General features: G+C 38.4%; 1 protein-coding gene and 1 long non-coding RNA gene across 15 annotated transcripts in view; one reads left to right on the top strand and one right to left on the bottom strand.

Moving 5' to 3' along the window:
* GRID2IP (Grid2 interacting protein) overlaps nt 1-13,207 on the top strand; it is a 208,483-nt gene that overhangs the window by 170,842 nt on the left and 24,434 nt on the right. For 8 of the 14 annotated variants that reach the window (XM_056805866.1, XM_056805865.1, XM_056805876.1 and 5 more), the window contains 3 exons: nt 6,549-6,638; nt 8,819-9,015; nt 10,343-10,498. In XM_056805866.1, the coding sequence (XP_056661844.1) occupies nt 6,549-6,638; nt 8,819-9,015; nt 10,343-10,498 (443 nt within the window). The remainder of the gene's footprint in view (nt 1-6,548; nt 6,639-8,818; nt 9,016-10,342; nt 10,499-13,207) is intronic. The other 6 variants (XM_056805868.1, XM_056805867.1, XM_056805878.1 and 3 more) reach the window with 1 other exon arrangement.
* On the bottom strand, nt 9,943-10,759 carry LOC130455537 (uncharacterized). Its single transcript, XR_008913572.1, has 2 exons — nt 10,640-10,759; nt 9,943-10,399 (listed from the first exon to the last, which is right to left on the bottom strand). It is a non-coding gene; the product is annotated as an uncharacterized LOC130455537 (long non-coding RNA).

The following is a 13,207-nucleotide window of genomic DNA, read 5'->3' as shown; positions in this document are numbered from 1 at the left end:
TGATTTTTCAAATGCCATTGTTTCCAGACCCCTCATAATTCTGGTCACCCTTCTCTGGACATGACTTCATTTAATTACCACTCCTACCCCCCTAGACCCCCAGCAACTGGAACTGAACACAATATTTCAGATATGATTTGATCAGGACAGAATACAATGGAATATCACCTCCATTGATCTGGGTACTAAACTTTTATTCGAGTAGCCTAAAATATCATTAGCTTTTTCTGGCTTTTCTGGCTGCCACATCACATTGTTGGCCCATGCTGATCTTCCAGGCAACCAAAATCTTTATGGCTTTTATACAAACTACTGTCTAGTTATGTTGCCCCATCACATACTTGTCAGGATGATTTCTTTCCTTATCTAAAAAGCAGGGCTTTGAATTTCTCTCTGCCAGATTTCATCTTGTTGGATTTGGTCCAGCATTCCAACTTAAAGTCTTTTTAGATCTTGATTTTGTCATTTATCATAACAGACAAAAGGCAAAGCTCTCAGACTGTCAACCTCTATTCCACCCTACAAAGAACCTCTGGGATCTGATGAGGTGCTGTTAGGGCTTTTAACCACCTCTCCTCTGAGATGAACTGAATAAATGAGGTAGTGTACTGTTACTGTACTGGTTTAGATTTTGCTAGTTCAGCACTCAAGGCTATTTATTTCCATCGAATTAATTTGATGTGAAGCAAGCTTAAGGCAAACTACCCCTAGGTTTATTATCAGTGGTGCTTTAGGTATGATCTTATGGTCTGTATGGGATGTAAGAAAGAAGAAACCTGCTTTCTGCTAAAATATCTGCTTTCTAGAAGCCTTTATTAAAGTCATTAAGCAAAGCCATGTTAAGGAATCCTAAATAATCAGTCCTTCACTATAAACATACAAACATTTGAATAATTGGTTCAAATCTAAACTTTAACAATTGGTGATTTCCTGCTTTTGCTCAAGTCACAATAGTCAATGTTCTAAAGTCTATCAGTTGTTTTTCTCTATAATGATGTCATTGTATAAATTGCCCTTCTAGTTCTGTTCACTTTGCTCTTTATCAGTTTAAAGAGTTCTACTTTCCTCTGAAACTACCAATTTCATGATGTCTTATGGCACAATAATATTGCCATTATATTCATATACCATAATCTTTTTTTGCCATTCCCCAATAGAAGGCCATCATCTTTGTTTCCAGTATGGTACTGTTAAAAAAAAAAGAGCTGCTATAAATATTTTTGAATGTATCTAGATTCTTTTTTCTCTTCTTCCCTTTGATGTAGAAGTGGTATATTCTAGTGAAATAACTCAGTCAAAAAGTAAACCTAATTGAGTAACTTTGGGGACATGGTTCCAAATTATTTTCCAGAATGGCTGGACTAATTCATAGCTCTACCAATATACACTAGTGTGTTTGCTTTTCCCATAGAGCCTCAAAATTTGTTGTTTTTTGCCTTTGTCCTCTTTGCCAGTCTGGTGGGTGTGACATGGAAACTTAATGCTGCTTTAATTTGCATTTTTCTAATAATGAGTTGATTTAGAACATTTTTATATGGCATGGATTATTTCTTTTGAAAACTACCCCTTCACATCCTTTGAGCATTTATCTATTGGGGAATGGCCCTCAATCTTATAAATTTGAATCCATTTCTAACACATTTTGGATATGAGACTTTTATCAGAGAAACTTCTTGCAAAGATTTTTTTCTGTTACCTTTAACTTCTAATGTTACATTGGATTTGTTTGTACTTAAACTCTTGAAATTTACATAGTTAAAATTATTCTATTTTATTTTATGTTATCCTATCTGTCATTTCTTTAGTCATGAACTCTTTCATTTTCTATAGTTTTGAGAGGTAATTTTTTCCTTGCTTTGCTTCTTTGTTTAGGATGTGTCCTTTTATAGCTAGATAATGTATCCATTTGGAGTTCACCTTGGTATATGACATGAAGTCTTGGACCAAATTTAATTTTTTTTCAGAATGCTATCCAGATTCCTATAATTTTTACCCATTGGCTTTAAGGCTATCCTCTGTGGCTAGTCCAAACAAATCTAGTAATCTCCTACGATGATACTTCTCAGATAATTGAAGATTTACCATGTTTTTGTACCTACCAGGTGCAGTGACTCGTAAGCCAATGAATAGAATTTGACCCCTTCTTAACTTTGTTCTGAGCAGGAGGACGGGTACACACATCAACAATTTTTGCTGTTACTAATTAATAGGAGGTGAACTCTACCTAAGAAACTGAAGCAATCTGTATGATAGCAACCATTATCTAAAACAAAGGCTCTCTGACCACTTTGAGGTTTGGCACAGTTGCCAATAAATCTGTTCCCAGCTTAATTATTATGTGATTTATTCTTCCTGAGATGACCTTTCAGGGAGTCTCTAATGAAGAAAGACAAAGCAAGAGTTAGCATGGCAATAGTACATGTCTGTGTTGTCTCCGAAAGTGGTGAGTTTAGATACTATAGGAAACTGGTTCTATGGAAATTAAGATTCAAAATAGGTGTCTATCATGTAGAAGACAATAGAGTCAATAACAAGTTTGGGGATGATGAGGCATAGCTGTGTATTCAGATAGTCAGTCAGCCAACATTAAAAAAAACCCTCTTATATTCTGTCTTAGAATGGATCTCAGGTATCAGTTCAAAGGCAGACAAGTGGTAGAGTCTAGGCAATTAAGGTTAAATGACTTGCCCAGGGTCATACAGCTAGAAAGTATCTGAGACCAGATTTGAACCCAAGATTTTCTATCTCCAGGCTTGGTTCTCCCCCTGAGTCACCTCACTGCCCCTCAACAAACATCTATTGTGTTTACTAGGTGCCAGGCACTGTGCTGAGCTCTGGGAATATAATAAAAGGCAAAAGCAATTCCTACCCTCATATGTATATGTATATACATATATATGTGGAAAGTAATCTCAGAGAGAAGGTACTAGCATTAAGAAGAACTAGAAAAGTCTTCTGGAAAAAGGTGGGATTTTAGGTGAGATTTGGAAGAAGTCAGGAGGCAGAGATGAGGAAGGAGGGAATTCCAGAAATGAGGGACAGCCTGTGGAAATAAATGCCTAGAGTGGGGAGATGCTGTTTTTCATTGTGAAGAACAGCAAGGAGACCAGGGTCACTGGATCAAAGAGTATGTGGAAAGGAGCCAGGTACACCTGAATGAAAAGGTAGGAAGGATCCAATGTCCTCTTTGTCTTCTTTGCCAGTCTGATGAGTGTGAGATGGAAACTTAAAGCTGCTTTAATGATGAAGGACTTTAAAAGCCAAATAGGGTTTTTTTTATTTGATCCTGGAGGTGATTGGGAGCCACTGGAGTTTATTGAGTATAAAAGTGACTTGTACTTTAGGATTTGACAGCTAAACGGAAGATAGGCTGAAGGGAAGAGAGATTTGAAGCATGGAGACCAGCCAGCAGGTGATTTTAGTAGTCCAGCTAGAAGGTGATAGGAGCATACACCAGGGAGGTAGCAGTGTTAGAGGAAAGAAGTGGACATTATAAAGGTAGAGCTGACAGGAACTTTGTAGCAGTTTCTATATGGGAACTTATTCATTTTTATCTTATGTGATCTTATCTGTTATTTGTTTAGTCATGAACTTTCCCTCTCTAGATTTGAGAGGTAATTTTTCCTTGCTTCCCTATTTGTTTAGGATACATCCTTTTATAACTAGATAATGTGTCCATTTGGAGTTCACCTTGGTATATGAAATGAAGTTTTGGTCCAAATTTAATTTTCCTCCAGAATGTAATTCATTTTTTTAATGAGTTGAAAATTTTTATTTAATTAATTAATTTAGAATATTTTTCCATGGTTTCATGATTCATGTTCTTTCCCTCCACTCCTCCCTCCCCCCTCCTAAAACTGACAGGCAGTTCCACTAGGTTTTACATGTGTCATTGATCAAGACCCATTTCCATATTATTATTATTTGCACTAGGGTAATAGTTTAGAGTCTATATCCCCAATCATATCCCCATCTACCCATGTGATCAAGCAGTTGGGGTTTTTTTTCTGTGTTTCTACTCCCACAGTTCTTTCTCTGCATGTGGATAGTGTTCGTTCTCATAAGTCCCTCAAAATTGTCCTGGATTATTGCATTGCTATTAGTAGAGAAGTCCATTACATTCAATTGTGCCACAGTGTATTCAACTCTGTGTATAATGTTCTCCTGATTCTGCTCTTTTCACTCTGCATTAATTCCTGGAGGTCATTCCAGTTCACATAGAATTCCTCCAGTTCATTATTCTTTTGAGCACAATAGTATTCCATCACCAACAGATACCACAATTTGTTCAGCCATTCCCAAATTGAAGCGCATCCCCTCATTTTCCAATTTTTTGCCACCACAAAGAGCATGGCTATAAACATTTTTGTACAAGTCCTTTTCCTTATTATTTCCTTGTGGTATAAACCAAACAATGGTATGATTGGATCAAAAGGCAGTCTTTTAAAGCCCTTATGGCATAGTTCTAAATTGCCATCCAGAATGATTGGGTCACAGAATGCTTTTCAGAGTCCTATAATTTTCACCCATTGGTTCCTCTGTGGCTAGCCCAAACAAATCTAGTACCTCCTACAATGATAGTTCTCAGGTAACTGAAGATTTACCATATTTTTGCATGTATTGTCATTGTTCTTTGCATGTCTTGTTATACTTTTTGTTGTTCTTTGTTATTGTTGCCCTTGTTGTTGTTCTTACTATTGTTCTTCTTTGCCAGGAGCCATCAAAGACCACACTGTTTGACACGGTCACACGTGGAAACTGGGGACTGCAAAGCAGCCCCCAGGAAGGATGGAAACATCCACTGAAACCCCCCCTAAGTGATTTTCCTTATTAACATCCTCTTAATTTTGGAATTGCTATGATTATTATTCTTACTTGGCCCCAGGAAAAATAGATGAAAGCAACATGCTTGCAGAGTTAATACAGATGTTCCACTCTGTCCCCCCAGAATATTACCAGAAGAACCCACTTATAAAATTATACCTAAGGATTCTTATATATTCACTTAAATAGGGCCCTCTTTTCTAGGCATAAAAAAGTTTGGCAAATCTGTGCTCTAAATTCCCCAACCTATATCTGGGTCATGTTTATTCTACCCTCTGACCCTGCACTTAGCAACAATGTTTTGTTGACTATCTTCTTAGGCTTCATGTCTGTTGTTAGGTTCTATGGAAACATGTATGTTGAGAATGAAATTGTGTGCCAGAAAAGTATGTACTCACTGAAGCTATAAAATAAATGCAAACTCCGTGCATGGCAGAACAGCTATGTGATTCCTAAGCACAGGTCTGAGCACTCAGCTGTCTCTCACCTCTTCATTATTTGCCTGACCACTCCACTTAGTCAAAAGGACCCCTGACTTTGGGAAACTACAGGCTCGGCTCTCAAAACTTCTTCTTGTTCTTGTCTTTGTTGTCCTTGTTGTTTTTGTTATTCTTTTTGTTGTTGTCATTCTTGTTCTTCTTGTTGTTGTCCATGTTGTTCTTGTCTTTCTTATTGTTGTTATTCTTGTTGCCTTTGTTGTTGCTGTTTTTGTTTGTTGTTGTTGTGATATTTTTGAATAAGACATAATGCCTCCTAGACCTCAATTTCTGCACTTGCAAGATGAGGGGATTGGAATATATGATCCCTAAGGGCCCCTCTAGCTCTAATTATTCTGTGACTGCATATATTTGAATATATTAAAGTGACTTCCATTTTGTCCCAGGTCAGAGTGGGATGAAGTGAGGATGAGGGGAATTTTATAGTACTTGATCTGATTAGTCTGAATATGATTATCTGTAGGGATTGCAAAAGAGCTTTTCTGTATCCCTAATAATGTGGGACAGCTAGATGGCTCCATGGATAGAGCACTGGGGTAGGAGACAGGAAGACTTTGAGTTCAAAGGTGGTCTCAGACACTAACTGTGTGATCCTGGGCAAGTCACTTAACTTCTGATTTAATTCACTGGGGAAAGAAATGACCAAATGGCCAAGAAAACCCCATGAATAGTATATTGTCCATGGGATTACAAAGAGGTCAGACACAACTAAACAACAAAGAATATGGGGGAAATTACTTGGATACAAAGGAAATTCTCCAAAACTTCAGTGAATGGCAACAATCCAGGGAGTGTGGTACTGTGTAAAGAGCTTTAGATTTTGAATTAGAGGGCCTGAATTAAAATGCTCCTTAGGTTCCTCATCTAAAAAAAAGAAATGAGACTTGATGATTAGAAGCTCCTCCCAGGTCTAGATAGGATCTGTAATTCTATGATTATAAGGAATACTTGGGCTAAAGAGAGAAACCTTCTGGCCTGTTTGATCAGAAATGAAGTGAAGAGTGAGTGGGGATAAAAGGAAACTTGGCTTATAGGTCTGTGGTTCTTATCTGTTGTTTTGTTTTTCCAGCTCAGCTGTGGAGAGCTCAGAATTCCCCAAATTCCAGTATCACTCAGAGATGTGGCTGAGAGCTTTGTCTCTCAGGCTCACTCAGTACCTATTTCTCATTCTCCTCTACAATGCTGGAGAAAACCAGTCACAACCTTACCTGTGATTAAATCTTTCAGTTTCTCTTCCAGAGCCAACACTTGCACCTGAGCCCTTTAAAAAGAAAGATGTGGTCGAGATTTTGTCTCATAAGAAGGCCTATAATACATGTAAGTAGATTTTTGGGTATGGGGGTAGATGGGCAGCAAAGACAAATGGGATAATTTGGGGACTTGTCTTCCTGGGAAAATGAGGAAGTTAATATACAAGTTTTATGGGAATAGTGATCCAGATCAGAAAGGACTCCCATTTATTATTGGGGCTCTTAGATCCATGAGCTCAGGTAAGGAGCTGAGAGGAGGGTAGGCTCTTCATTACTCCAGGAATTTACTGATTTACTGAAGTCACTTGTCTACCATTGTTTCGTACACCAAAGGCATCAAACATGTTGAAGCTGTCAGGGGACAATATTCAGGAGTACTACCAGAACAAGATTAAAGTTTAAGAGGAAATATATTTATTTTTAGAATCATTTTACTAATATTTTGTTTTTAATTCAATTACAGAAAAAAAAACAATTTTTAAACTTCATTTTCTTTAAGTTTGAGTCAAATTCTCACATTCTCCTCCTCATCTCCCCAAGATGGCAAAAAATCTGATATAGATTTTATACATTTTATAGTATAAAATATTTTTCCATGTTAGTCCTTTTATGAAAGAGAACTCAAACAAATGAAGGAATAGTGAAGATATAAAGTGAAATATAATATGCCTTGGTCTGAATTCAGATTCCATTATTTTTTTCGGTTATTTTTATGGAGGCAGATGATATTTTTCATTTTGAATCCTTTGGATCACTGTATGGCTAGGAATAGCTAAATCATTCATAACTATTCTGTGTACGATGTTCTCATGGTTCTGTACTTAGTATCAGTTCATGTAGGTCTTTCCAGGACTTTCTTAAGTTGTCCTTCACATCATTTCTTATAACACAGTAGTAGTCCACAATCCTACATACAACTTGTTCAACCATTCCCCAACTGATGGACATCCTCAGTTTCCAATACTTTGCCACTACAAATAGGCTGCTATAAATATTTTTGCACAAATAGGTCCTTTTTAACAGAGAAATGTTTAGCAAAATAAAATAAAAATTTGACAGAACACATAGACAACATTAATGTGAAGTTTTCTAAGTCAGTGTGCATCCAGTAGAGACCCTTATGCAAAGGTAGTGGCCATGTTTCTATCCAAGTTTGACACCACTGGTATAGACAGCCCAAGTGCAGAAAAATAGGTAACCCCAGGGCATTCATTTGGGGAAGAGGGTAATTTAAACCTGGAGGAAGTGGTTGATGTGAGACCTTAATCATCTTTTGGTTTTGGATCCAACCTTTGTTTTCATTGGTAGAGGTAACTTCTAGTAAGGAAACTCCCTTTAATAATGGAAATGGGCATAGGGGCAGCTGGGTTGCTCAGTGGATTAAGAATCAGTCATAGAGATGAATTTCCATTGAAATCTTCCTAGCTGTGTGACCGTGGGAAAATTACTTAACTTCCATTGCCTAGCCTAACCCCTCTTCTACCTTGGAACCAATACACAAAATTAATTCCAAGATGAAAGGTAAGGATTGGGGAGGGGTGTATGTGGAGAGACAGAGGAGAGAGATAGACAGAGAGAGATGGAGAGACAGAGGTGAGGGCGAAGAGGGAGAGAGAGATTGAACACAGATGGGCATATGTCCTGCAATTTCTAGAACCAGAGAGAGAAGCCTGGCTTACTTATCCAGGATCACACTGCCAGCCTGTGTCAAACTTGGGTCTTCCTGATTGTCACCGCTGCTCTTTGCCATTACCCCACAACCACCTCTGCTTCTGCCTCTAAATGAGTTATTATGGCTCCTGATCTGGAGTCTGGGCAGAAAGCTGGCTGAAACTCTCTCAGACACTTGAAATTCCCAAGGGGTGGCAAGATGGTGTGGAAAGCATGTGGTGTCCAAAGTCAGAAGGAAGGGCTCTTGCTAAGGAGCTAGGTGATCTCGGATCACTCAGGCCCTTCCTCTGGGCCTTAGGGCCCTCCTTTCTCTAATGAGTGAGTTGTCCTAAAGGCCACTTCTGGTAGCCTCTGATTTTCCTGAGCCAGAGTAGGATGTGAAATCCCAGATATCTACCCTGATTGGCAAGATAGAACTCTCTGGTGGACATTGAGGAGTTCACAGAGCTTCTGTAGGCCTGTCCGGAGACTGAATGGACCCATGGGCAATGGCGCTGGCTGGTGGAGTAACCAGGCAGGCCACTTTCCTCTTCCATCAGCTCTTCTGTGGCTTTTCCTTTCTCCCACACTTCCCAGCTATTCTCATTGCCCACCTGAAGCTGTCTCCGCCAGAGCTTCGTCAGATCCTCATGAACATGGATAGTGAGAGACTGGAGCCCTCCCATCTCAAGCAGCTCCTCTTATATGCTCCTGATGCTGAGGAAGAGAAGCGCTATCAGGGCTACAGGGACACCCCCAGCCAGCTGAGCGAGCCTGATCAGTTTGTTCTGCAGGTAACATGCTTGGGGAGCACTGGGGGAATCATCTGGGGGAGTCTAGGTGGGCTCCCAAACCCTTCCTTCTTTGAGCACTATTTCTGGCAAGGTTTTAAAAGAATGCTCCCAGGGTGCAACTAGATGACTCAGTGGATTGAGAATCAGGCCTAGAGATGGGAGGTTCTGAGTTCAAATATGACCTCAGATCCTTCCTAGCTGTGACTCTGGGCAAGGCACTTAACCCCCATTGCCCAGCCCTTAACATTCTTCTGCCTTGGAACCAATATACAGTATTGATTCTAAAATAGAAGAGTTTAAAAAATAATATAAAATAATGCTATCATCTCCCCTAAAGACCCGAATATAATCAGTCAGTGGTAGACCCTAACCTAGAACTCAGGCCTCTCAAATTCTACTGTTCCACAGTAAAAAGAAGGAAATAAAAAATTTTAAAGCACCCATTTGTGCTTATCTCTGAATCTCAGTTTTCTCATCTTTAAAATGAGACGTAATGGATTCATTGTCATCTGAGGTCCAATTATGTAATTTTTTAAATTCAATCTGTGATTTCATTGATATTAGGGAATTCTGGGGAATGAAACTCCTCCTACCAATGCAAAGAGACCACTACTTATTGTTTCCTCTTAGAAAACTGCCTAGGCTATAACTTATATCAGACTATTTACAACTTTGGGGATAGTGGGGGAAGGTAGGAAGAGAGAAAATCTGAATTCAAAAATGTCAAAAAGCAATTGTAAACAATTGTTTCTACATGTAACTGAAAAATTAAAAAAAGTTTTTTGTTGTTTTTTTTTAAAGGAAAGGAAGTTGTCCATGTCACTAAAAGGTTGGGATTTGGCGAGGTTCCTCTGGTCAGAGTATATTAGAGATGGAACTGGAACTCAACATGTTGAGTCTTTTGGCCTTTATTAAGAATAAGAAGAATTATCATTATTAATCTAATACTTTTATTCATTTCCAAAAAATGATCATTTTACACTGAACACTAAAGTAAAAGGAACAACTTGGAGAATTGTCCTGAGGCCATTTTTATCTGTCATCCAGTATAAGACAAGAAGGAGGGCAATAATAATGCTAATAATAAAGGAAAGCATCCACTTAGAGCACTGCATCTCCAGGTCAGGCTCTCTTTGGTTGACTTGTCCAAGGAGAGATTAGTGGTATGGTTCAGAAGTTTGCTGGACTCATGGGAGTAGGTGAAAGGGTGATGGGGGCCTGGGGGGTTAATGAAGTGGGATGAGGGAGACTGGATAGAATCACAGGGAATCTCACTCTTGCTGCAACCTGAGTGTCTCTCCTTTATACACATCTCCATTCTGCTTAGATGCTGTCTGTCCCAGAATATAAAACCCGGCTGCGCAGCCTCTACTTCAAGACTACCCTGCAGGAGAAAACGGAGGAGATCAAAGGCAGCTATGAGTGTGTGCACCAGGCCTCCTTGGAGCTCAAGAACAGCAAGAAACTTGCCAAGATCTTAGAGGTCAGAACCACTTCCCCATCTTGGAACACTTCTTCCCATCCCAGCACACTGTTTGTCCCCACTAAAGATACAGATGGGGAACTACAACATCCAATTGGCTCTTTGGGGAGTGCCAGGTCTCTTTCACTTGTTCCCTTATACCGTCTTTTCCTCCCCTTCTTTCTTGTTTCTTCCTTCTTCCATTTTCCTCTCCTCTTGTCTTATTTTAGAACTCATGTATACTTCAAGTTAGATGGGATCTTAGTCTACAGAACCTAGAATGTTAGAGCTGGAATGGTTCTTGGAACATAGAGCATAGGCTGTCAGAGTTAGAGAGAGACCTTAGAACATAGAATATACAATGTCAGAATCGCAAGGACCCATTGAGCCTATCTAGTCTGACTATCTCATTTTATGTGAATAAACTAGGGCTCAAGAAAAAGGGGAAATGATCTATCCAAGATCACACAGATTATTAGTGGGAAAACCTAGATTAGTTTTCAGGATTTCTGATTCCTAGATTTTTATCTTTTTAAATTAGATTCCATTTTTTAAAGATCAGAATGTTCTCCCTCCTGTTTTCTTCAACCAACTTTCCCAAGTGGGAAAGCAAGAAAACAAATCCCCTACTACCAACATGTATAGTCATGCAATATAAAATTTCTTATTGGACATGTCCAAAAAAATTGTCTCTTTATGCATTCTGAGTCCATTACCTCTTTGTCAAGAGATGGACCACACGGTCATGAGTCAGGCATTGTGTGAATCAGCTCTCAAATTTTTGTGTGTGTTCTTTTTTAAAATATGTATTTGGTTTTAATCAGATAAGATCTACCTTCTCTACTTCCCACCCTAGGCTCCCCTGAACTAAGAACACAAGAAAAACAAATTTCATTTCAAACATGTATAGTCAGTCAAAACCTATTTCCAATTAGACATGTCTGAAAAGATATTGTCTCTATATTTTGAAAACTTCTCTATCAGGAGGTGGGTAGTATGTTTGACCATTAGGCTTCTAGAATCCTAGTTGGTCATTATACTGATAAGAGTTTAGTATAGTAATATTTCATCACATTTATATAGCATAACTTATTTATCTATTCTCCAATTTATAGGCACTCCTTCAGATTACTAATCTTTGTTATCTCAAAAAGAGCTATAAATATACATCCTTAGAATTTTATACATCCTTAGAATTTACTTTCCTTAGGACTAATCCTTCCTTCATCTACCCTCTCTCTAACTCCCTCTTTCCCCCTTCTTCCCTTTCTCCACTATTTCACTGTTGGGGGAAATGTTCTTCTGTATGTGCATGTGTGTTCTTCCTTCCTTTGACCAATTCAGATAAAAATTAGCTTCAAGCAGCAGCCATTCCCCTCTCTCCACCATCTCTTCTTCCTTGTTGGTATAGGTGTCTACTTTGCATCCTGATTATATGAGACAATTTCCCCAAACCTTCATTTCCTTTCTGCCCTTCCTACCCTACTCCAAGTGCATTTTTCTTCCCTTCTCTTTCCATTCTTTCCTTAAAATCATTGAGCACCACTCAAAGCCTTGTCTAACTTGACTCCCTCTGTGAACCTTGAGGGGACAGGAATCAGATGGGATACATGTACCATCTCCCTATATTTCAATGAAATTACTTTATCCTTGATTAGTCCTTTATCATTGTTCATTCATGTTTATCTTTTTATGTTTCTCTTCCCTCTTGTTTTTATAATTCAGAGTTTCTCCAAAGCTCTGGTCTTTTCATCAGGAATGCTTGGAAGCTTATTATTTCATTAAAGATCAATTATTTTTCTCCTGTAGCACTGTACTCAGTTTTGCTGAGTAAGTAATTATTGGCTCTAAGTCTATATCCTTTACCTTTTGGAATATCATATTCAAAGTTCTCCACTCATAGTGGGGGCTGGTAAATTATGTGTGATCCTGGCTGACTCCTTAGTTTTTTATTTTTTTTTTCCTTTCTGGCTGCCTGTGGTATTTTTTCTTTGCCTTGGAAGCTCTGGATTTTGGCTATCATTTTCCTGGGAGTTTTCATTTTTCAGTTTCTTTTAGGAGATAACTGGTAGATTCTATTTCCACCTTGATCTCTGGTTCTAAGAGATCTGAACAGTCTTATTTCATGATTTCTTGAAATATGAAGTCTAGGCTTTTTTTTTTTTGGTCATAGGAGTCAGAGAGTTTAATGGTTCTTATTTTTTTTCTCTTCTATCTGTTTTCTAGGTAAGTTTTTGCTATGAAATACCTTGCATTCCTCCCATTTTTTGAACTTTGAACTTTAATATTTTTTGTTGCCTCATTAAGTCATTAGCTTCTGTTTGGTCCATTTGAATTTTCAGGAGTTTCTTGGGGTAAAATTTTAAAACTTTTGTACCAAGTTGTTAATTCCTTTTGCATTTCTTTCTTCCATAGATCTCATTTCTTTTTCTTTTTTTGTCTCAAGTATTCTCATTCCTTCCATAAAAACATTTTAAACTTGCTTCATTTCTTTCATGAATTCTAGTTGAGTTTGTGTCCAAGTTGAGTTTTTCTCTGAGGCATTGCTTATAGATATTTTAGAGTCATTCTCTTCTGACAGGAGTCTTCTTTGTTTATTTGTTTGCCATTCTTACCGCCTACTTTTTCACTTCACTTCCCACATAGGGCTGCACTCTGTAGCACTTCTGGAGGGAAGGTCTAGGCTGATTCTGTCGCTACTCTTTTGAAATATTGAATGTTGTGTTATTC

This window comes from Monodelphis domestica, chromosome 7, assembly GCF_027887165.1.
Source record: "Monodelphis domestica isolate mMonDom1 chromosome 7, mMonDom1.pri, whole genome shotgun sequence".
NCBI classification, from domain to species: Eukaryota; Metazoa; Chordata; class Mammalia; order Didelphimorphia; family Didelphidae; genus Monodelphis; species Monodelphis domestica.
The sequence above is the reverse complement of the archived record's forward strand: the minus strand, read 5'-3'. Positions and strand labels throughout refer to the sequence as shown.